At 46.6% G+C, this 25,365-nt stretch overlaps 1 protein-coding gene across 5 annotated transcripts; it reads left to right on the plus strand.

Moving 5' to 3' along the window:
• The first annotated feature begins 6 nt into the window (after window positions 1–6).
• On the plus strand, window positions 7–24,544 carry ABHD4 (abhydrolase domain containing 4, N-acyl phospholipase B). 5 transcript variants are annotated; one of them, XM_070586381.1, is made up of 8 exons: window positions 7–125; window positions 764–877; window positions 15,770–15,858; window positions 17,608–17,980; window positions 18,136–18,290; window positions 20,075–20,186; window positions 22,152–22,338; window positions 23,066–24,544. In XM_070586381.1, the coding sequence occupies exons 3-8, from the start codon at window positions 15,819–15,821 to the stop codon at window positions 23,153–23,155; spliced, it is 957 nt and encodes a 318-aa protein (XP_070442482.1). In that variant the 5' UTR covers window positions 7–125; window positions 764–877; window positions 15,770–15,818; the 3' UTR covers window positions 23,156–24,544. The 5 variants fall into 5 exon arrangements, with proteins under 5 accessions (XP_070442482.1, XP_070442493.1, XP_008533454.1 ...); XM_070586392.1 differs by lacking the exon at window positions 7–125 and adding an exon at window positions 149–324; XM_008535232.2 differs by lacking the exons at window positions 7–125; window positions 764–877 and adding an exon at window positions 12,218–12,488.
• Window positions 24,545–25,365: the final 821 nt, after the last annotated feature.

Here is a 25,365-nt window from a genome sequence, read left to right on the forward strand (position 1 = left end):
ATGCGCAGACGCAGAATATATCTACAGAATGCAAACTACAGCCCGAAAAAGCTATTGCGCCTGCGCAAAAGGTTTGTCCCTGGGCCGGAGACGTGTACTTTTTTTTGTCCTGTTTCCGCTACCAGGTTGGTACGCCCACGGTTGCTCTGGCAACAAGCTACTTTGGGAGGAAGAGGAGGAGAGGTTTTACAGCGTACAGCGTAGCTACCCGAGGGTTCCGTTTCTGTTTGGTCTGCCTGCATCTTCAAAGATTAACTGTTTGGATCTGCTTTGAGGCAATTCCTGGCGCTCCTGGGGTTCAGTACTGGCTCGGCCCCAATTCTCGTAAGGGCGCTGACTGCAGATACCTGTCCCGGATCATTAGAGCAAATCAAGTTCCCCCACAGTGAGAACCACAGCAGCCAATCACTGTGCAGGCTCCAGTTCAGACTTGGTTATTGAGGGAGGGAGGAGCGGGGCAGGGGGAGGGAGTTTGACCACTACCGGGCCCTGAACTGGACTCGGGATCTGGCGCTAGGGGCGCTGACGAGTAAGCGCGGTAGAACTTAAGGCCTCAGGTGTTCTATTTATTCAGCAAACGTTTATTGAGCACCTGAAGTCCTCGGGACCGACGGTGTGCTAAATTGTAGGTGCTCTCAGGGGAATCAGATACCGTCTTAAAAGATCCGCAGATGACGGAAGGGGAGGGTAGAATAAGGGGAGAGGGACAGTCGATTAAAGTGCACAGTGTGTGTGATCAAATTTAGCAAGCTTCTACTCCCAGGCTGACATCTTGAACCCGGTGTGATAATCCAGGATGTCAGCGCTGAAAGGCCCGCAAGAGCATTCCTGGTCCAAACCCTACCGCCTCCAACTCATTTTGCAGAAGAAACTGAAGGTTTGAGCTTTTGTATTTAAAAGTAGGATTAGCTACTTATATTTAGCATTTTAGCTTTTTTAAAAAAATAGTGTCCACCTTAGTTTCTGGCTTTTGCTACCCTTTTAATTTCACATGCATCTGACCTTCCAGGCCTAGTTCGTGTCACCTTTTAGCTGCAAGTTGCACATAACCAGGTTTATTAATAAATTTGAACCATCCTAGGTACTGAAGCAAAATTCCTGAAACAGCAAGTGAACGACAACGTTCCTTCATTTTCACTTTTTATTTGTGTTTAAACTGGAAGCTGTATTAGCCTCAACAAATGTACTGGTGAGCAAAGCCTTGCTTAGCTTCTAGAAGGAAGAGGAATAACCCATGTCCTCAGAAAGATTTACAATGTATTTGAAGAGATGTATTCATATTCACACCCATGGAGATTTGCTCTGCTATATGAACTTAAGTTCAGCCTAAACTCTTATGTTGCTGAGAAAAAAAAAAAAGAGCGAATAACCAGGCCAGTTCCTATCTGAATATAATAAGGCAAGAAGCATCAGTTTCTCTGACAAGTTGAACCTTTCTCCCTGCCTCATCAGCAAGTAGGAGGGTAGCTTCCTCACCAGTATTCAACTTCAAACTTTAAAAGCTGGGCTGATGCCTTTTAATCATTCAGGAGTGGATTCCTTAGGGGAGTCTATTCCGTCAGCTAGGCTCTTTCCAGCAGTTTCTCCCTTCTGTTTTGTCTGTCTTTGATCGAGGTCGACTATCATCATTAGCATCTAAGCAGGAACTCCCAAAGGGGGAAAGCAGAAGAGATGAAAAACATCAGATTCACTTACTGAATGCATCTTTTTCTGAGACCTGCAAAGTCAAACACCTAGTCTGGACTACTAACACAGCAAGAAAAGGCCTTGTACTGTGTTCAGTTTATGATTCTATAATCATTGAAACATTTTTGACTGATGTGTCAATAGGAAATTGCTAATACTAGCCTTAGTTTCGATAGTTTGTCAGAATATTAATATATGTAAAAATTCATGTCCAGAGTATGATATATCCATGAATGTATACATGATATATTCATGTCCAGAGTGGATAGAGTGCAGGCTTGAACCTTGATTCTGCTGTTTATTAGTTGACTAATCCAAGATGATGAATTAGTCTGACAGCCTCATTTCCTTCTCTATAAAATGGAAATAACTAACAATACCTGGATCATTGGAAAGCTGTGAGGATTAAATGAGATAATGTTAACGTTAAGCACTAACGTAATACTTGACATATAGTAAATGTTTGCTTTTTTTTTTTTTTTTGAGGAACATTAGCCCTGAGCTAACATCTGCTGCCAATCCTCCTCTTTTTGCTGAGGAAGACTGGCCTTGAGCTCACATCCGTGCCCATCTTCCTCTACTTTATATGTGGGCTGCCTATCACAGCACAGCTTGCCAAGCAGTGCCATGTCCACACCCAGGATTCCAACCGGCGAACCCCAGGCCACAGAAGCAGAACATGCGCACTTAACCGCTGCACCACCAGCTGGCCCAGGATTCATTAATCCTGGTAATTTCTATGTCTGCTTCCCCTGTTACTCTGAATAATTAAAAGTTGGGCAAACCTCAGAGCCTCAATATTTTGGGCATGCAAAAGATGGAGGGACTGCAGTGCAGATGGCTCTCAGGGTAAATCAAATATATAATTTGAAGCTGAAGTCAGAGTAGATCTTAGGAGCTGTATGACTAAAACACTGATGGAGAGGAAAAACTGATTTCCTTCTATCCTCAAGTTCACTGGCCCTGTAAATTAAGCTGACAAGAGACAGATTAACAAGAGAAAACAAGCAGAGGTTTATTAACATATACATCAGACACACACACACACACGCACACACACACGGGAGTACTCAGTTATGAGTAACTCAAAGGGGTGGTTAGAATTTGGGCTTATATAGCATCTTAACAAAAAAGCAATAGATTTTTAGAGAAGTGACAAGACAAAGGAAAAGGACATTGAGTTTCTAGGGCAGCTGTCAACACAAATAATCCATAACCAACCTATAAATCAAAATTGAGGTGAGTTTATTATGAGCCAGAGTGAGGATTATAACCCAAGAAGGCCTTAGAAGGCATTCTGGAGAAGCCTAGGTTTCGGTAGTCTTATCTTTTTAGAACAAAGAACATACATTCAATACACCCAGGATACATTTACATCAAAATTTCAAAGAGGTATGCAGTTGCCAGTTAGCAGTCAACATGATCCTGATGTCAGGAAAGAGACTAATCTGGGCATTACCAATAGGGCATTACCAATAGGGCATAGGAGGGGAAGTGTGCATTCTTATCTTAAGAGAGGCATTCTTTAATGGATAAGCAGATGTAAAATGTATGTTTGATAGGCCATAAGTCAGGCTTTCTAGTTCAAGCTGAATCAGTTTTGAACTGGAATAGTTACCCCATATACCTCAATGTGACAATCTCTTGTCATAGATAATTGTGGGAGGGTAAATATATGAGAGAACTAATGAAAAATAAGAGCTAGTTAGTAAACTTTGTTATGTAAATATGTCTGGTGCTCTCTCTGGGCTGATAAGGATCTAGAGTTCTGTCTTTCCTGGTAGAGAGGAATGGGGGGACACCTGTACAAATTTATGTCCTGGTTTTAGGCAAATAGGCGGAGGGCAGAGAGCTTTTCTTGTATCTGCTTCTCACTTGCCTTCAACTCAAAATAATCCTTATGCTAAAGTGGCATGTTTAGGGGTGGCATATTCTGCTATCCTTCAAAACTCAACCATCATAAAACAATGGGAGAGTGGAGAGACAAGGGGACCCCTCATGAGCAAAGGCCATGGTTTTACGGTGTGTCTCTCTACAGTAAGAAATGACATTCCTTATCAAAGGAAACACAAATCCTCCAAAGAAAAGGACCCTTCTAAAGAAAATCTCTGCGTGGGAAAGAAGAGTCCCTCTTCCAATTCTTGTCCCTTGTATTTCCACTTTCTCCTTTAGATCCTTCCTATTATTTCTCTCTACTGTAGCCTATGCCAGTTCCACTTTTTAAACTTTGGCCCCAGCATGGCCAGAACCTTCTCTCTTTATATGACATTGTTGTTGACCTTTTGAGGTAGACTCTGAGAAACTTAAACAAAAAGCTGCTTCAGGGTTTATTAGGATTGCAGCCCAGGAACACAGATTCAAGTAGCACTCAAATTGTGTTCCCCCCATTGAAGGGAGAGGGAGTGTTTTATAGTTGTGGCTAACAAAAGCAAAGAAAAAAAAAGAGAAAGCAATGTTTTTTAACAAATTTCAGGTGCAAGGTAGTCATGGGATGAGGGTCAGTTGAAACTAGCCATTAAAACTTAGGAATGTAGAAAATGACCTTTACAAGAATGAGATCTCGGTCCCAATAATCTTATCTTCCTTGAGAAGACTTGCTGATGCATTTCAGGCATCTAAGGAGTTCAAGAGTTCATCCTGAAGGAGGAATTTGTTCCTCTCCTCTCATCCTGTCCGCCTGGCTCCATTTTAGTGCCTTAACAGGAGAGACTCCATCTTTTTTCAATTCCATATCATGATATAATAAGGAGTATATATTTGGTCTTCATCCTGGGTTCCTGGTACAGACCTCCTAAAATCCTTGTAATTTCTTAAGTGATAAGAGCAATAGGAGCATCTGTTCTTATAATATTTGGCTTATCCCCTGTTCCTGAAATAGCTCCAGAGCAATAAAGGTGAAAGGAGAGTCTTTTGTTCATAACAAGCCTCCTTCAGCCATACTTGAGCTTATGTTAATAAAGTGACTTCTGGAAAGCCTTGTGGGGGCCTGGAATTGGCCACCCCAAGATATGTTTCTTTGGCATGAGGATTATTTGGGGCTAGTTACTTTTAATAACTGCAGACAGGAAAGCAACTGAAAAGTAGAATTTACTTACCCTTTGTAAGAGACATTTACATTGTAAAGGAAATCTCCATCTGTAAAGGTGTCTTCTTCTCTGTACCAGGAAGAAGGGGGGATGACCTTATCTCTAGAAACTCTTCTCAATGCAGAAGGCGAGGACTTAAATCTGCATAATAATCTTATTCCTGTTTATTTTGCTTGTCCGGTAACCTCCTGTAACTGACTCCCCCCACCGCCAACATCCTCCTTTGTCTTTAGCTGAGGAGGATATTTAAGATGGGGGCTTCAGCCATTTTGGTGAGTTGCTCAGTTTGCCTGAGCCTCTCCCATGTATACATGTTATAAAACTTTGTTTAATTTTCTCCTGTTATTCTGTCTCATGTGAATTTAATTCATTCTCCGGCCAGAAGAACCCAGAGAGGGTAGAGGAAATGTCTTCCTCCCCTACAGCCTCTAAGGGTGGGAGTTGGTTGCCAGAGGAGTCCACCAAGCAATGTGAGGATTGGAACTTTCAGTCTCCCGCCACCCCCATCTCTGGGAAGGGGAGAAGGGCTGGAGATTGAAATCAATCACCAATGGCCAATTATTTAATCAACCATGCCTATGTAATGAAGCCTCCATAAAAAAAAAAACCCTACCCTAACCAAAGGGGTTCTGAGAACTTACAGATTGGTGAACATATCCAGGTTCTGAGAGGGTGACACACCCAGAGAGGGCATGGAAGCTCTGTGCCCCTTCCCCCAAACCTTACCTTATGCATCTCTTCCATGTGGTTGTTCCTAAATTGTATCCTTTTGTAATACACCAGTAATCTAGTAAGTAAACTGTTTTCCTGGGTTCTGTGAGCCATTCTAGCAAATTCTCAAACCTGGGGAGGGGGTTGTGGGAACCTCTAATTTAGAGCAAGTCAGTCAGAAGCACAAGTGACAATCTGGTCTTGTAAATGGTGTCTGAAGTGGGAGAAGGGGACAGTCTTGTGGGACTTAGCCCTTAACCTGTGGGATCTGCACTAACTCAAGGCAGTTAGCATCAGAATTGAGTTAAACTGTAAGGCATCCAGTTGGTGTCTGCTGAGAATTAGAAAATGCTTGGTGTGGGAAAATTCACATATTTGGTGTCAGAAGTGTTGTTGGTGTGAGTACAGAAAAAGAAATCGTTTTTTCTTTTACCTTGGTTGTTTTTTTTTTGCAGTTAACTTTATTTGACAATCAGCAGTTAGTTCTCATCCACATTGACTGTAGGTTTTTGAAAGAGGTGACAGGCACATAGGTAACCAAAGTATAGAGCTTTTTTGATGATCTTCATCCTCATTATGTTTTCTGGACAACCGTACGTGGATAGGTGTGGGACATTCCTTGTTCCCTTGGCCCAGACAGCTTTGTTGAACCTGGTGTCAATTCGCACATCTGGAGTTCCCATCTTGAAGCCAGGTGTCTGAGGGTTACTGTAGATATTAAACCAATTTGCTGTTTTTCCTGTTTAACTTGAGGGATGATTCAGGGGTCTCAAGGATTGGCGAGTTTATTTTCCAGAGGATTTGTGAGATTGTTTTGTAGAAGACAGAGCACACCTTTGGGGAGGTTGCAGTGGCCCTCAGCCCTCCCTCGTTGAATTTCCCAGGGCCTTATAGGGAATGACCTCTTTGTTTCCCGAAGCTCCTCCTGCCAAGCCCCTTAGCTCTACAACACCCCCTGCTTTCTGTTCTTGGGGAGGTGGATCTGAGTGAACCCGCCTCCCACCTACTCGTTTTGGCCAATTCGAATAAATCTTTCTCCATCTCCAAGCATCGATGTCTAAGTGTTTGGTTTGCTGTGTATCAGGCACACGTACTTGAGATTAAGAGGTTCAGTATCAATCTCCTTTATGGCAAATTTCTGGATCTCTGAGTGCCCTTCTTCTTGCCACCCTTCTTCGCGGGAGCCATTCTACCCAGCCTATGTTGAAAAGCTACATTGTTTTCTAATAGAACAGATTAAATAGGTTATTATTTTCAGAAAGAAAATGTTAAGACAAATCAAATTGCAAACAGCACAAAGTCAAATTTCTAAAGTATCAAGTTTCTGGCCTAAGTCTTATTAAATTGTAGGGGAGGAAGAGAATTCCTCTATCCTCTAGGTCCTTCTGGCTGGTCTAAGAGTTAAATTGACATGAGACAGAATAACAGGAGAATGTCAAACAAAGCTTTATAACATGTATACATGTGAGAAACCCAGGAAAGCTGAATGAATGAATGAAAAGCCACCAGAATGGCTGAAACTGTCACTTTAAATATCATGTTCAGCTAAAGACAAAGGAGGGCGTTGGGGGTAGTGGTTTGAGACTTCAAAGGAGAGGAAGGCAATTCACATGGAAGTGGAAAAGCAAATAATTGGTAAACAGAACTTTGATAAGAATTGGCTTAGCAAGGACCCTCACAGTCCACCAATACCTAGAGTTATCTGTGGTGATGGCTTCTCTTGGAGACAGCCCTTTTAAGTCAAATTTCTTTTAGGCAGTTAGGGGAGAGGTCAAAGTTTATTTCAGAGTCTTTGTTCTTAAAAATAAGGCAAGGGAAAGAGACACATTTTGGGGTGGCCAATTCTGATCCCCCACAAAAGCAACAAATATTTTCAATGAGTCCATAACCTTTCATCCTAACATAACTCCTAGCACTCCCTGAAGGAGTAGAACAAATTTGCAGGCTTGTTTTTCTGAATTCCTTCCCTCCTAGTCTTTGGGAGTCCCATAAAGAGAACTCCTCAGTCTCACGCCATCCCTTGCACCCAAGACAGAGTCTACCATATTGTCCTTTCCGAGGGCAGAACACTCCACAACATGGAGCCTAAATCATCACTGCTTGAGCAACATTGTCCAACAGAATTTTCTGTGATGATGACAGTGTCTCTGTGCACTTGGTACTACATGGTAGCCACTAGACACATGTGGCTATTGAGCACTTGAAATATAGCTAGTGTGACTAAGGAAGTTTTATTTAATTTTTATCAATTTAAATCTAGCTACATGTGGCTAGTGGCTATCATATTGGATAGAACAATTCTAGAACTATTCCACTCAGCTCCTGTGTTTAATCTAAAGGTCACACCTTGTTCATAGTTCATTCAAAAGTCAGTAACACCCATTTGAAACCAGAGAATGATCTATCCCTGCCAGGCCTGGGCTATCAGATTATCAGCTCCACCTACTTCTGGAATATTTAATGTGACTTACAGGTACAGGAAAGAGAGTTTGTCAAAATTAGTTTCCATCCATAAAGACCATATTAATACTTTAATCACACATGTTGTAGGTAGAAGGAAGATGTATTCTTTCATATTTGTGCATAGTGTGTCTTGTCTTGAATACAAGGGGAAAAAATACCTTACATTTCTCCCCAGAAGCCTGCCCAGAGCAGGCACTGAGAGTCTTCTCCACTCTATAATTCTAGCAGATCCAGCCCAATCCTGAGATATCCCAGCTCTCGGGACACCTTAAGGGATCTGTTAACTTTGGTTATAAAAGGCATTTTCCATACCTTCAAGTTTCCTACTTCCAAGTGAAGGGGTTCAGAATAAGCCTCCCCAAAATGTGCCACTTTGGCATATGCATTTTTGTGAGCTAAAGGCAATGGAGACCCTGGAAGCTCAAGAGAAATTTTTGCCCCTCCCTTAGCTACCTAGAAGAATTTAAATTGGGAGTCTTTCCCAGAATGAAACTTATTACCAGAAATAAATTTTATCTGAGTGACCCATCTGTATGGCAGGGCAAATATCTGATTACCAAACATCTGCTCTTCCTCTTATCATCCTGTGAATTGTCTTCCTCCCCTTTGAGGCCCCAGAACCCTATCCCATTCCTTTTTTCTTTCTTTCTTTCTTTTTTTTAAAGATTGGCACCTGAGCTAACAACTGTTGCCAATGTGGGGTTTTTTTGTCTTTTCTCCCCAAATCCCCCCAGTGCATAGTTGTATATATTTTTTTAGTTGTGGGTCCTTCTAGTTGTGGCATGTGGGATGCCGCCTCAACATGGCCTGATGAGTGGTGCCATGTCTGCTCCCAAGATCTGAACCGGCAAAACCCTGGGCCGCAGGAGCGGAGCAAGCAAACTTAACCACTCGGCCATGGGGCCAGCGCCCCCATCCCATTTCTTAGCTCAGGATGGCATATATACCTCATTTTACCTTTTTGTCCTTGAACCTCTCGTGTATATGGGGTTCCCGTATGTAGAAATTAAATTTGTTTTTCTCAGGGCTGGCCCAGTGGCACAGCAGTTAAGTGCACACATTCTGCTTCAGTGGCCCAGGGTTCACCAGTTCGGATCCCAAGTGCGCACTGGCACTGCTTGGCAAGCCATGCTGTGGCAGGTGTCCCACATATAAAGTGGAGGAAGATGGGCATGGATGTTAGCTCAGGGCCAGTCTTCCTCAGCGAAAAGAGGAGGATTAGCAACAGATGTTAGCTCAGGGCTAATCTTCCTCAAAATAAATAAATAAATTTGTTTTTTTCCTGTTAATCAGTCTCATGTCAATTAGATTATTAGACTGGCCAAAAGAACCTTTGAAAGGTAGAGGAAAAATCTTCCTCCCCAACGCAAGAAACCTCTACTCTAAAGCTGGTTTGGCACATAGAAACAAAGTACAAATGCTTCTCTGCACTGCCTCCTGAGGGGAGGTCCAGGGAGATCTATCTAATACCAGTTCCAGCCAGGTCACCCTTTCCTCAAAACGTTCTCCATCTTACAGGGTTTCAGAAAAGTGGGAGATTTTGTTGCCCTGTCTCAGAGTGATATAGCCAGGAATTTCCTATATGGGACAATTTAGAATACAGCTCCCAAAACCCTTGACGCTTAGCATGTTGGTTTTTCGCTTGGTTTTTTTTTTTTTTAAAGATTTTATTTTTCCTTTTTCTCCCAAAGCCCTCAGTACATAGTTGTGTATTTTTAGTTGTGGGTCCTTCTAGTTGTGGCATGTGGGATGCTGCCTCGGCATGGCTTGATGAGCGGTGCCATGTCTGTGCCCAGGATTCAAACCAGTGAGACCCTGGGCTGCCAAAGCAGAGCACACAAACTTAACCAGTCAGCCACGAGGCCGGCCCCAGCATATTGTTTTATAGGTAACTGTTTACATATCTGCCTCCTCACTAGACTTTTCATCCATTTATTTATCCAATAAGTACTGAGCATCTACTCTGTGCTAGGTGCTGGTAGCAAAGCAGAGAATAAAACAGACAAGGTCGGGGCCGGCCCGGTGGCGCAGCGGTTAAGTTCGCACGTTCCGCTTCTCCGTGGCCCGGGGTTCGCTGGTTCGGATACCGGGTGCGGTCATGGCACTGCTTGGCAGCCATGCTGTGGTAGGCGTCCCACGTATAAACTAGAGGAAGATGGGCACGGATGTTAGCTCAGAGCCAGGCTTCCTCAGCAAAAAGAGGAGGACTGGCAGTAGTTAGCTGAGGGCTAATCGTCCTCCAAAAAAAAAAAACACAGACAAGGTCACCCACGAAACTTAGGCTTCAGGGGAGGGAAACTGATGATATATAAATAAAAAAATATGCATGATGACTTCATAAGTGTTATGAAGAAAATAAGATAGAGTAAAATGAAAGAGTGACTGGGGTGGGGGGCTCTCTTTTAGACCCTGTGGTCAGGAAAGGCCTCAGAAGGGGGGAGGTTTGAGCTGAGCTTCAAGTACAAAGTTGCCAGCTCTGCAAAGGGACGAATAGCCTAGGGTGGCAACAGATAGAAAGTCTATGTTTACCACTAGAACAGACTATTTCTTTCCTTTTGATAATGGTATTCTTAGTGCCTAACATAATGCTTGGCTTTGAATAGGTATATAATAATAATGATGATGATAATAATAATAAAGGTAACATTTTTAGCATAAATAAATGTACTAAATGTTAATTTATTTTGGTTAATCCTCACAAGACACAAGACAGAGGAAGAAAATTAGAAGACACTAAATAACTTACTCACGGCGTACAATGGACAAGTGGCAAAGCCAAGATTGACCTTAACCCAAACTTCAGACCCCAGAAACCATGCTTCTTATTAACCAGTGAGTCTCATTGAACTCCAGCATCTGAAGTGCTTCCTTAAAATGCAGCTTTTAGCATCAAGCCAAACCAAATTAATTAGAATCTCAGAGCATAGGGATTGGAAACCTGAATTTTTGACAAGCCCTCCAGATGATTCTTATGCACACTGAAGTTTAGGACCACTGTAGTTGGTTGAAAGAATGAATGAGACAGGTCCTCTGCTATTTCTACTACTTTGCCCCACATCTTATAAATTCCTACACCTCTAAGCTCTATAAATGCCCATTCTCTTAAACCTTAAGCCCTCATAATGACAATCAGATCAGTTTAATGCTGTGTTTATATATATATTTTTAAAGATTTTATTTTTCTTTTTTCTCCCCAAAGCCCCCTGGTACATAGTTGTGTATTTTTAGTTGTGGATCCTTCTAGTTGTGGCATGTGGGATGCTGCCTCAGCATGGCCTGATGAGTGGTGCCCATGTCCTTGCCCAGGATTTGAACTGGCGAAACCCTGGGCCACTGAAGCAGAGTACACGAACTTAACTACTCAGCCACGGGGCTGGCACCTAATGCTATGTTACAAGAAAGAAGAAACCTCAGAATCTCCTGATTTCTGCAGGAGGGCTAAAGAAAAATGCCTGGGCAAACCTTCTGCACCAGCATTCTCCCACTCACCCTCCATCACCCCCCAGCCTCATTTTAACCTAACCAAGGGGATGACCTAAAATCTGACAGCTGCTTGGACAACAGGCCCTGTTTACCTGTTCGGGTAAATTCTGGATCCAGCCTCAACATTTGGCTCCTCTGCTGAGCAAGCCCGAAGTATAGTCAGGACCTCTGAACTAAGCCAGCCACCCGCCTCCATGCCCCCACAGCCCATACCAGCTACCTAAGCCTACCCAGCCTTGTAGGTTAGCCTTTCAGCTGCCCCTCCTGAGGGGAGGGGAGGCAGCGATTCTCCAAACTGAGGCAGACCTGGGGTTGAGCCATATCTTCCCTGAGAACTAGGTTGGGAAATCTCCAGAACAGAGGAACTGCATGTTGGCATATGTCGCATAGGTTTACAGTTGCCAGATAAAATACGAGATGCCCAGTTATGTCACAAATATTGCATGGGACATACTTATTCCAAAAAAGTATTTGTTGTTTATCTGAAATTCAACTTGAGGCGTCCTGTTTTTCATTTGCCAAATCCAGCAGTCAACTTGGGGTACAAGCCCCCAGGCCCTTTGTAGCCAATGGTGCTGTCTCCACAAATATCTTAAATATCTGATTAGAAGGGACACGGGGTGGGGGTGAGGCGGAATCAATTATAGGTGAGCTATAATAAGGAGGCTCAAAGAGTAGTTCTGTCACTTTTTAATTATGAGAGAACAGAAGGCTGATGGAGCTCCTGTGAGGGACTCGGTTGTTTCAGTACTACTTCTCTCCCTCATTGTCCCCCAAATGTGTGGCCAGGATTACCGTCCTACCCTGAGACCCCAGGGACATTCCTGGACTCATGTCACACATCTGACACAGCTCATACCCGTCTTGCTCACGGGCCAAGGTTCAGAACCCACGTGGGCGCCCTGGGGCCCCGCCCCCAGCCCGGCGGCGCTGGCCACGCCCCACTTTGTTATCCTATCGTCTTCTGGGTCAGCTGGTGCTGGCGTCAGGCAGAGGGATGGGCTGGTTTGGCTCGACCCGGCAGGGCTTGTTTACTATGGCTGATGATCTGGAGCAGCAGTGAGTTAATCCTGTCTCTTTCTTTCTGTCTCTCTCTCTGGGCCATGATCCTGGGACTGTCTGTGGCTGAGGAACAGTTTTAGACACCTTCCCGCCTTTCCTTTTTCAGGTCGGCTTTAGGGGAGGGCTGGGGGTTGCGTTTGCTTGCTTTGCTTTTGCCCAGAAGAGGCAGCGGCAGAGCCAGGAGAGCGATGGAAGATAAGCTTGCCTGCAGCTCAGTGATTCTGACTTTCCACTTTAGTCTTCAGATCGCTCTTCGTTCTCCTCTGGTCGCTTTACCCTGGGCTTGGATTTAGTGGTAATTGCTCAGATCCCCCCGAAGCAAGCTTGTGGGACGCGCGGGGGTAGCAACCAGGTCTGCTAGTCTGGAGTCGCCCCAGGACTGTAGTCGGGGGTGCAGGAAGAGCCTCGCTTAGCCTGGCAAGAAGAGGGCCTGGGACGAAGGGGGGGCTGCACCGCGCTGGGCTTGGTCTGGAGGAATGGGCTTGCAAGTTTCTTTAGCTCTCGCCCACCGAGACACTTAGCTTGCGATCCTAGTTGGTAATGTTTTTCATCATCATAATATATCCTTAATGCTGTGGTTTCAGAATTAGGGCTTTGGTGATTTGCTACGACTCTGTCAAGGGCATCAGGTTAGGGATGCCACCTGTAGGTGGTGTGACTAGCAGTTCCGAGTCTAATAGGAGCAAGGAAAAGTTGCTTGGAGAATGACTCAGCTCCCAGCCAAGCCTTGGTTTCACCAGAACAGGGCCTTTTTCTGGATCCCATGTTCCCTCTTTTCAGAGCTGCAGAACCAGCAGCTTGGAAAACCAATTATTGACAGTAATAGCTTCCTGGGCTTCAAGGAACTGCCCAGGAGAGGTTTGCTTTCTAAGATGACTTCTCCAAGAGGAAATTTGCAATGGCTACAATGACTTAGGGAAACACAGAATATTAGCGCTGGTAGAGATACAGGTAGTTCAGCTCCTTTTTACAAATGAAGAAGCCAGTGCCCATGGGATGCCTGTCCCAGATCACAGAGGTCCAGACAGGCTTCTCACTCAGCACAGAACCCCTTCTGCCTCTACCCCCATCAGGATAAAAGCACTCTAGATGAAAGAGAACACCCTGGCCAGGCTAAGTGCATGGCTAAGTGGCTTCTCTGCTCCTTGTCTCAATTTCCCACCACAGCCCTCACCTCCCCAATAGTATTGAGCAGATGGGGTGCCAGGCACCATTTCCAGTGCTTGACCTGTAGCATTTTTGGTGAAGAAGATCGGCAATGTAGAGTTCTCCCTGAAGAGTAGCTGCTGAGCAGCCCATGATGCTATTCCATGAGACAGCATTTCTCCTGAGTGCTGCTTTGGGCAGATACAAGGCAATCTGGGGTCCAGATGTCATGGTCTGACTTGTCACAGTCTCTATGATTTAGAGAGAAAGTTTATCTCTTAAGACGGGCAAAGTTCCGTGGTCTTGGTGCCCGTGCTTCCAGCCTACAAGAAATTCCAGTAGAGCATTACAGAGTTCAGAGTCTGGGATTGGATTGGTTGAGACTGACAGCTCTCATCTGGCTAAAGCCATTGACGTACCACCCTCAGCTGCAAACTCAGTATTTCTTTCAAGTCTCAAGCAGTCATTGAGAGTTGCTACTTGCAAAACACTGGGAATATAGACCCTTATGATTTAGCTGGAGAAAAAGAACATTGATTGGGAGTTTATCTTGAGCCGGGCATTTTAGATGTGCTGGGTGTTTTAGATGCATTGACTCATTTAATCTTTATAACAACCCTATGAGCTAGATACTATTATCACCTCCCTTTTAAAGATGAGGAAACCCTAACACAGAAAGGCTAAATAATGGGCCCAAAGTCATGTTGCTGGTCAGTGGCAGTGCCAGGATTAGAACTCTGGCCTTCTGGCTTTCGGTCACACCTCCTTTCAGAAAACAGAGACCAGTGTGAAAATGTGTTTATATGCTGTGAATATTGTGCATGGCCTTGAAAAGCTGAGGCTGGAATGTCCCGAGGAGAGGTACAGAGAAACCTGGATTTGAGATCTGGGTTCTAGTTCTGCTTCTTTTTCTAACTAGCTGTGTGACCTCTTTGGGCATCAGTTTACTCATCTGTAAAATAAAGAGGCTGGACTAGATATTTTTAAGGAACCATCCTAATCTAAAATTCTGTGTTTCAAATGATGTATCAGGATGCCCAGTGTGTGCCAAAGGGGTTGGTGATGATCCCCTCATTCCCTCACTTGCTTGACTGTGCCCCTGCTTGACTATGCCGATGTTCACAGACCCTTCCCATGGCTGGTAGTGTCCATCTTGTAATCCCCTTCATCCAGGTAGAGTTCAAGAAAAGAGAAATATCATATAGGACAGAAAAGGCATAGTAAAAACTCATTCATTGAGCATCTCATTAGTCCCAGGCACCTAATGAGGTCCCTTCCATATCTAGACACTCAAAGACAGGTTATTTAACAGGCCAAAGCCATTCTGCTCATAAATTATAGTACTGTGACTCAGATCCAGGGTTTTTTTAAATTCTCAAACTCGTTCTTTTAACCTCTAACCTGCAGTGGCTTGAAGTCCCCTGGATATAAAAGAGGACTTTCTTATCTGTTTTACTGCATGCCATTGGAGGTGAGGACATACGTGAGCTTTCTACTCATCTTATCATCTGGAAAACAAGGCCAGAAGCAACCTGTGTCCTGTCAGTAAATCATAGCAGGACTTGAACCCAGGTCTTCTGCCTCCTGCTTCCTGCCTATCCTACCTCTTTGTTCAAGGCTGGACTGATTGATTGCCTGAGAGCCCAACTGGCCACTGACACAGTGCTCTGTACTTCCAAGGACTTGGAAAATGACACTCACAAACCCAGTGCCCTGCCAGAAAGGCAAGTGGCATGGGAATTGGTCCTACCCTAAAGGAACATCCAGTCCTGAAATAGTAGTTAAAAGTTGGCTTTTTCCCCCGGTAATCTCCTTGAACAATGTGATAACCAGTAACAAAGGGAGGTTGTAAAGCTCAAATGAGATAATAAATGTGAAAGAGCTTTGTAAACTGTAAAGTGCTGTGCATATGGTGCTCTGAGTATCTGTTGAAACAAATGTCATGCTGTTGTTAGTAGCCATTTACCAGAGAAGAGTAACAGTCTATCAGGCAGCAAGGGAATTGCTGACTGCCAGAGTGGCAGTTCTTCTGGGCCTGGGAAACACCCTGTACCCTGATAGCTCTTTTGTAACTGTCAGCAAGGCTGAGAGCATCAATGTTGCCAATGAGTCTCTGTGTCTCCTTGTCCCAGGCCTCAAGGCTGGCTGAGTAGCTGGCTGCCCACTTGGCGACCCACTTCGATGTCTCAGCTGAAGAATGTGGAAGCCAGGATCCTCCAGTGTAAGTAGAAGGGACGACTTGTCCACCTCCCTCAGGAGGCCCAAGGAGGATACAGGATTTTCCCAGAGCCTGGTACACTGAGCCCACTGTTTCCTGATTAACAGTGCTTGGGGTGGGAGGAAGGGAGGTCAGCGATTTGAGGGACGATATTTGCACAGAGAACACCATATTTTATGATAGTGGTTCCTCGGTGTCTCCCTCCCTGTCCATCATCCCACAACCTCACGTCAAACCCTACACCAGCTATTAACACACAACACATGCAAATACGCGTTCTCTCCTGCCCTTCTACCTTCTCTCCCTCCCTCTTCTTCCAAGCCCAAAAGCACTTCTTAGATTTTCCACCTTCCCATCCGAGGACCAGCAGTCCTGTATTCTCTAATAATTCTATTCCTTGTGTTGTACTCACTTAGGCCCCCCACTTATCTGGTTACCAGAATAGTTTGGGATTCCCACAGAACAGCTCTCATGTCAGGATTATGTTGGGGCAGGGCACCCCATGAGCGGCAGCAGCCAATGGCTCAAACAAGACCCCTGGGCCACGTCTCCTCTTATTTCCCATATGAACTTCCCTACCTGGCACCCACTGCCCCAGCCATGGCTGCCCTCTCTCTCCCTTTTTTTTTTTTAAGATTGAGCTAGGGGCCTGCCAGGTGGCACAGCAGTTAAGTTTACACACTCTGCTTTGGCAGCCCAGGGTTTGCTGCTTTAGATCCTGGGTGCAGACCTACACACCACTTGTCAAGCCATGCTGTGGTAGGCATCCCACATATAAAAATAGAGGAAGATGTGCACAGATGTTAGCTCAGGGCCAGTCTTCCTCAGTGAAAAGAGGAAGATTTGTGGCAGATGTTAGCTCAGGGCTAATCTTCCTAAAATAAAATAAAATAAAATAAAATAAAAATTATAAAAAAAAAAAGATTGAGCTAACATCTGTTGCCAGTTTTTTTTTCTTCTTCTTCTCCCCAAAGCCCCTCAGTGCATAGCTGTGTACTCTACATGTAGGTCCTTCTGGTTGTGCTACATGGGACACTGCCTCAACATGGCTTGAGGAACAGTGCTAGGTCCACGCCCAGGATCCAAACTGGTGAAACCCTGGGCCATCACAGCAGAGCATGTGAACTTAACCACTCGGCCATGGGGCCAGCCCCTGCCCTCTCTCCTATGGGCCTGAGTTAGCACAGCTGCAGGACAGCCACAGCTTTCAAGCCTCTGTCCAGGATCCAGGATCCAGGGGACTTCTCCCAGGCAGCTCTGTCACGTGACTGCTCTCATGCCAGCAGGGCAACCACTGCCCACCTCAACCTGTCTCTAAGAGGAGTAAGCCTGTGGTTCAGTCCACACCCTTCACCTGCTCCATCTGGCTCAACTCTAGTCAGAAACTACCCTCCCACATACCCTCAGTGAGGCCATTTCTGTCCATCTGTTAAGCCTCAAGTACACACAGACACAAGGGTGATGGATGTAGGAACTCTGGCATCAGTAGCGTCACTGCCACCCTGGGTCCACAGGGAGCTGGGCAAAGAGCCTCAAAGAATAAGATGGTCCCTCTTGTTACCTACAGTCTAGGTGATCTACAAATTGTGCTTGGAGTTGAGCTCTTGGCGTGTACAGTCAGAGAGCTGTGAAAGGAAAGGGGTGAAGGAGGTCAGGAAGGGTTTGGAAATGCAGAGAAAGGTAGTCCAGGCAAAATGATGATGCTGTCAGAAAACAGTCTTATTGCTCTGCCCTGGATTCCCCTCTCCCCAGGTCTCCAGAACAATTTCCTGGCCCGATATGTGTCCCTCCCCAACCAGAACAAGATCTGGACGGTGACTGTGAGCCCCGAGCTCAGGGACCGCACCCCCCTGGTGATGGTGCACGGTTTCGGGGGCGGCGTGGGCCTCTGGATCCTCAACATGGATTCACTGAGTGCCCGCCGCACACTGCACACCTTCGATCTGCTTGGCTTTGGACGAAGCTCGAGGCCAGCATTCCCGAGGGACCCAGAGGGGGCCGAGGACGAGTTTGTGACCTCAATAGAGACATGGCGGGAGACCATGGGGATCCCCAGTATGATCCTCCTGGGGCACAGTTTGGGAGGATTCCTGGCCACTTCTTACTCTATCAAATACCCTGAAAGGTAAGGAGGAGCCACCCCTCTCGCTCATGACCTAATTCCTTGCCTTGCTGGGAACCTTCCAGGATTAGTTTCCAATAGTTCTCTTCTTCCTGGGATTTAAGGACTATGATATCTCTAAGAAAATGCAACTTGTCTTCTCATTTTTCCTTTTTTAGAGTTAAACACCTCATCCTGGTGGACCCATGGGGCTTTCCCCTCCGACCGACTGACCCCAGTGAGATCCGTGCACCCCCAACTTGGGTAAAGGCTGTGGCTTCTGTCCTAGGGCGTTCCAATCCACTGGCTGTTCTTCGAGTAGCTGGGCCCTGGGGTAAGTAGCCTGCGGATAAACAAACTATCTCCTCAAACCAAAGCTGTCGCTTTCTAGAAGCCCCACCGCATCTGGACTCGACCATCCCCACCCTACTTGTTCATGAAAAGTGAGAAAGGGCCTAGCGTTGTTATTTAAAGCTATTAATCTGGACCAGATCTCTTGGTCTGCAGTTTCACAAGGGTCTTTTTTTCCCCTTCAGCTGCATGGGAAAACCTTACCTATGCAAGGGACAGACGGAGCAGAACTATTACTCTGTGCCTTGGCTAGACCCCCAGAGAGAGAGAGAAAGGGGCCTTCAGGTGACTCTTGCTCTACTGAATTCTTGTGCTGCTCGTGTCAGTTTATGGCAAGCTGTTGGTGATTGAGCATGGAAGCCACCCCTGGATCCTAACTCCACAGCTCACCTAGCACCTGCAGCAGGGAGATATCAGAACCTGAGCCTCCGCCATAACCCATAGTGGCAGGCGGGCCCCTCTAAACCGTGCCCTGCTCCAGTCAAACACCACATCTTCACCACTTAGGGGCTGTCACAAATTCTGTGGGTGAAGGGAGGGAAGGAGTTTGGGAAGAGTAAGCCAGAGTAAGTAGAATGAGTAGTTCTCAGCCTTCTGCCTTCACACCTTCCTTTCTGGGGATCTTTTTACTCTGATGAAGTGAAAAGCAGATTCCCTTTCTGGAAAAGACTGGTGACTCTCTATCTTGCACTGATGACTTATGTATACGTAGAGAGGTTCAGTAGCCAATTATGACTTAATTGTTAATGCCTAAGTAAGAGTTGTCTCTCTACATCCTTCAAGAGAAACAGATGGCTCTGTATAAAAGAGAAAAATGAGCATTTGAGTAGAAGGCAGAAGTTTAGGAGTTTTAGGAGAAAGGAAGGATAACAAGAGACACAGGTGTCAAAGGAGAGTAACTGTGCAGGGGGCTGACCTTCTTAGAGCTCCCAGCACTGGGAACTCTAGCAGAGTCTCTCTGATCCTTTTCCAGGGAGAGGCCCTTCTCTAACCACTGTCCCTTTTCTGGACCTGAATCTGGCCAGGTTCATGCATGGGCATCAGAGCCAGTATGGTTGGGGAGGTTGACTGGCAGCTGTGGAGGAGGCCAGGCCCCACGGGATCCCAGCTGTGCATCCCTCACCCCTTGCTTCTCACGTACAGAAAGAAGACCAGAAGAGAGAGCGAGGTCGGAAGTTGACCTATAGGCCCAATTTTTACAGTCTGTTTTCAGTGCCCTCCTGCTTGTGTATGTACTATATAGAGAAAGGTGAAGCGAACGGATTGCTCGAAAACTGTGCCCCAAGTGAGAGATGCCAGTGTTACGTTTACCTCTCACTCATATTCTCTTACAGGCCTGGACATGAGAGGACTCTCGGGAGGTGTGAGTTTCATCCACTACCTTCAGCTATTATAGGCCATAAGGGTCTTAGGGAGAAAGAGAACATAGCTCAGACTGTAAAAGAAAAGCGTCTCAACCATGGACTCCTGTGGGGCTTGTGATCTATGAAGGAAAAGATCTAGGGACTTCATTGAGCTGAACATAATCTGGTTCCTCAGTGACATTAGACTGTCTAAATTCTTTGGTCACCAGCTGACTCTCATTTGTAATCATCTGGCATTTCCCAAAAGACTCACACACGCTTTCTGCCGCTATGATGTTAAACGTACAAAGCAAACAAACCCTTAGGAGAAATGATGTTTGGTTAAAGTTGTTAAAAGCAGACACAGGCAGGAGTCCTTCCCCCACCCAAACTGGCCACTGCATGTTTTTCTGTTCCCTCCCAGGGCCTGGCCTGGTGCAGCGATTCCGACCAGACTTCAAGCGCAAGTTTGCAGACTTCTTTGAAGACGATACCATATCAGAGTATATCTACCACTGCAACGCACAGAATCCCAGGTGAGGGCAGCTCCCAGAGCCAGCTCAGGATGGACGGGTTTGGAGATAAAGCTCCAGCTGCTGGAAAACTCCAGAACTGTCCCGGGATCATTCTGTGCTGTATTTCTTCTTCCACAAAGCTCTCGTTCAGTTAGGGGAACGCAGGCATTAGCAGAGTTGATCATTTCCAGAGACTTCCCCAGGGATAGGCACAAAGGGATAGAGAAGATACTAGATTCATTCAACATGCCGCTGTGTCTAGAGGAGACCCTTACTCTTCCCCAGAGATATGCAGTTAGCCTGACGGGCAAGAGTCTGGGAGATATTTGAAAAGAATGTGTTTTTTTTAACTGAAAAAGTGAAACGAACATGGCATTTTTATAAAAGCAAAGGAAGAAAGAAAGAAGTCTTCTGAAGTGTTCCTCTTTCCCAGATCTGCAATTCCCAGATTTCCTTGTTATTTCTTGTCTGAGATGTCATGTGACAGTGCCTCAGAGAAGCTCCTTGCACATCTTCCTTTGCACACACATGACTGTATCTATAGAATGCATTCCTACAAATAGAATTGCTGATTGAAAGAGTATGCATTTTAAAATTTAAATATACATACCTTGAAATACTTGTTGTTAGGACAGGAACTCCTTCCCTATCTTTTGGAGATTTCGGGCTGTCCCCGGAATCTTGAGACATTCTTATCTATGACTGCTCACAGTAGGCCCACCAAGCCTGCTGATCTGCAGTCTTGGCAACTGAGAGCCAGGGCAGTCAGGGAGGTAATCTTCCGCTCGGGCAGTGACTGATACCATGAGGCCGCTTTGGTGGCACTGCCTCTGCAGTGGCCTCGCCCCAAGTTGCTGAGAGTTATCTCAGGGGAGCCAAGGTCACAGGAAGCAGCACCCCTGCCCTACCTCATTCCAGGCCTGCCCAGTTCCTCCGTTTGAGCCCAGAGCTGTGAAGAAGGCTGGGATTTGCATTCCAACAGCGCTGTCTGAGCATTAGCCTCAAACCCAGACAGCCTTCAGGCAGTGTGGGAACTGTCCATCCGACCGACATTCCTCATGAGCTCAGCTATCGAAGGGCCCCACTTAGGCGGAGGTATGGAAACTCGGCCAGCAGTCAAATCGGGGAGGCCCCTGCTTCCTGTTCTTAGTCCCTCAGCCCCCACTGGGCTCAGTGCCAGTCTCATACCCCCTTAAGGCCCCACAGGCCCAACCTTAGCCCTTTCCTCAGAACGTACCCCAGCCCCAGACGTAGTTCTGCATAGTGAATGGCCTCCCAAACTAAGCCACAGAATATATCATCGTGCAAGTCATCATGTGCTGGAAGAAGCAGAGATGACATCAGTGATAACCAGTCCCCTCCCACCAAACACCATCACACGATGTTATAACCCCTGAGCGTTTCTGAACTGTAACCTTGACAAGCTCGTGGTAACTCTTACTATTCCCTTGGAAAACGTGAATTTGGCCAGGGAAAAATATTTGGCAGCCACCCTGCTTAGCTTCACCTACACTTAGGATCTTTGTGCATATTTTCATTTTCCTCACAATGACCTAATAAAGTGGCTATAACTCCTCTCCAATTTGTAGATGAGAAAATTAAGGTGTACGCTACATTGTTTAATGCCTAAAGTGTGAGCTACAGGAGGGCAGGCCCCACTTCTGTCTTGTTCCTGTGTCCCTGCACTCAGCTCAGGGTATGACGCGTAAATATTTGTTGAATAAACATTAACCCATTGCACTCTTGGGCAATGCTCAGTGTCATGGGAGTTTTCACAAGTGCGTCCCTCTTAACTCTTCTGTGTCAAGAGGCCTCTGGCGATTCAGTCCCATCTCCTAATCTTACCAACATTTAATGAGCCCGGTGTTGGGCTCTGAGAGGAATACAAAGCTGACAGAGATACTGCCTCTGAAGAGACCAGCAAGTTGACATTTTATGACACGAGGTTTCTTCTATTAATTGCCTCACCCTGTTTTGCTTCTTCAGTGGGGAGACAGCATTCAAAAGCATGATGGAGTCCTTTGGCTGGGCCCGGCGCCCCATGCTAGAGCGAATTCACTTGATTCGAAAAGATGTGCCCATCACCATGATCTATGGGGCCAACACCTGGATAGATACCAGCACAGGGAAAAAGGTGAAGCTGCAGCGGCCGGATTCCTATGTCCGAGACATGGTACGTTGGCCACCCGAGGAGCAGGTTGGGGTGGAAATGTGCCTTGAATGCCAGCACATGCTGATCGACTCTCAGCATGGATGAGCCGTGGGGTAGAGAAGAGTGTTGGAAGAGTCAGAGGGGAAAGAGGAATGGACAGTTTGGGATAAGGCAGTGGGTTTGAAAGGGTTGGCTCCCTATAGTATCATAATTAGGGGCTTCTTATTTCTGTGTTGCCCAGTTCAGCTAAAAGCCAGGTTCTTGTCTAGTAGCCAGGCCCAGACATCATGCTGCTACTCCAGCCCTCCTATAATTCTCACCCAAAATCAGAGTCATGAATAGGAGAGCGAATAGTAGAGGCTACCATGAAGCCTTCCTACCACACTCCCACCTTCCCTTTTTTCTTACCCACCTCCACCCTCATTTGCTAATGAATGTGCTTAATTAGGCTGGGTGCCTAATGGGCCCTGGTATACCGGACCTGTGGATGAAATGAGCAGATTGGTGGTGGGGCTATTGTGGAAGGCAAGATACAGTGAATGGCCATAGAGGAAGGAGAATGGGATATTGGGATTCATTGGCTCCCACAGGAAAGAGCCAAGATCTGGGGAGAAAGGTACACCCTTGTTTCTGATAAATGCTCATGGGTGACAGGCAAGCAAGTCTAAGGGAGAAGAAATGGTGCAACAGCTTTCCAGTACCTGGAGTAAAGGGCGTTCCCACCACTGGCGGGTTCCTCTTTCTACAGGAGATTGAGGGTGCTTCGCACCATGTCTATGCAGACCAGCCACACATCTTCAATGCTGTGGTAGAAGAGATCTGTGACTCCGTTGATTGAGCTGCTCTCCCGAGAGGAAGAGGAGAAAGCCAGAGAGTTGCTCTCACCTCCCTGTCTGCTTACTCACCCATCTGTCCTTTCTTCACCAACTAACGTGCCAGCCAGGCAGAATCTTGGGCTGTCCCCAGGGCAGGACCAGAGTGAAGAAGAGCACTCCTCACCCCACACTAAGGGCTGTAGGCGGAAGCCACAAGAGGCCTTGAGCTCCCCACCCCAGAGAAGAATATAAAGGGTTGCATAATGCCACCCCATTCTCTTCATGCCAATTGTTACCCAGATGGTAGTTGTGAAGAGATTGCACTGAGCCACGTTCCCTCCCTGGGCCAAGGGGACGGTGGCCTCTCTTCCCCTGGGTGCAGGAGAGACTCTCAGCAGCCTTTCGTAGCTCTGGAGTGTTTGTGGGGGTAGTTTCCATGCAAGAACATCTTCCTCCATCACCCCCTGACCTCTGTGCCATGACAGTTCCATCCAGGGTCTGCTGGGAACCCACTTAACTACCAAGAGCAGGTCCTGGAGCTCCCTTGACCTTCAGAGTCCTTCCCATGACCTGAGAGATCATCTCCAAAGCCCTTATTAATGGAGGAGGAACAGCACATGGCTGGCCCATGGTGATACAGCTCTGTTCCAGGAAGAGCTAAGGCTGCAACCCAGGTCTGCAGTCTCCATTTGCTAAGGTTCAAGGCAGGCACCATTGCCATGGGGCTGGCCCTGGTCACTGGCCGAGGGTAAGCCCTCCCTGCCCCAGACTGGAGCCCCATTTCACAGGGGTGCTGTTTTTCTGCCGTGTCTCAGTCCTGGCTGCCTAAGCTGGGGACACTCAAGCGCTTCCTTCTCTGCCTCTTCCCAACTGGGAGGCCTCTGGGCCTCCCTCTGTGCCTTGGGCCCTGAAGCCCCACCTGTAGTACGGAGCAAAGGTGGCCCCTGGTGGAGAGAGAAGGGAAAGGCCCTTCAGCCCCAGGGCTGGGTCTGGATTCTCCATGCTATGTAGTATCTGCAGGGTTTCTCTACCTGCCCCCAGAGCTGAGGTCCACCGTGAGCCCCTGCCCACGGTCTAGTGGGGAACCTCAAGCCAGCAGTTTCCTGTCCTCAGCAGCCACAGGATGGTTCTCACTGCCTGGCCCTCCATCTCTGCCATCTGTCCCCCTGGTCTCCAGCTCATCCTGCCCCCAACCTACTTGTCACTCTCTCCCAGGGGCTGTTTCCAGGTGCTGCTCAGAGGTTCTGGGCAATAGGCTGGGCCTGGCCCCAGAACCAGGGCAGCTCCTGCCTGTTCCTTCACTTTTGTAAAGCCAACCCTTTCACCAGAATAGTATTAACCCCTGGTGCTTTGTACTACTGGTCTAGCTGCCTTGGGCTCCTTTTCTATATTAATAAAGAAATGAGTAAAAACCTGGTGGTGGTGCTGTTTAATACTGCTCCGACAGGAGAGCTGGGAGTGGTGCTGAATTCACAACAGCCCGTGTGATGCCTGAGTCCCAAGGCGCCCCTGAGATCTACCAGCTCCCTCGCCACTCCCTCTCCCGTTTAGCACAGCATTTGCCCTCTAGACCCAGCCCAGACTCCAGGTCAGCACAGACCATCTCAGCTAGCCCCCTCAGAGGGTGGATGAGGAATGTGGATGGGCCAAGCTCCAATTCACAGGAGGAGAATTAGGCAGAAGTGGGTGCTCCCTGTAGCCCATTAAATGACCCTCTCTTCCGAAGTTCACTCTACATGGGCTTCCACTTGGAGTGTTCCCTACAGCCTAACTCCTACTCATCCTCTGGGTCTCAGCTCAAATATTCCTTGTTAGGGACGCCTTCCCCTGACCCCCCAGACTGGACTTGTTCCCCCTCTTCTGTGTCTCCATGGGACACTCAACTGCCCCTTTGTAAAACTCATGAACTTGTGGTCACTTGTTTAACGTCTGTCTTTCCTCCCTAGACCATAAGCTACTTAAGGACAAGGGGCACCTAGTTCATGTTCAGTGAATGTTGGTTTTGATTGAAAGAGAAATGAGATCTGCCAAGTGTTCAAAAGTTCTCAGATCGTTACCAGTGGGGCCTGCTGTGCTCTGGCTGACTCCAGCTAGGCCCAGAATTCCACAGAATATTATGTTTGTCATGGTGAATGAATGAATGAACAAATGAATGGGATTCCTAGGTATAATTACAAAGCTCTGACCCATCCCAGGACCTTGCGTCTTCTCTGGGACTGGATATGGCTTGATT

Source organism: Equus przewalskii, chromosome 1 (assembly GCF_037783145.1).
Source record: "Equus przewalskii isolate Varuska chromosome 1, EquPr2, whole genome shotgun sequence".
Lineage (NCBI taxonomy): Eukaryota > Metazoa > Chordata > Mammalia > Perissodactyla > Equidae > Equus > Equus przewalskii.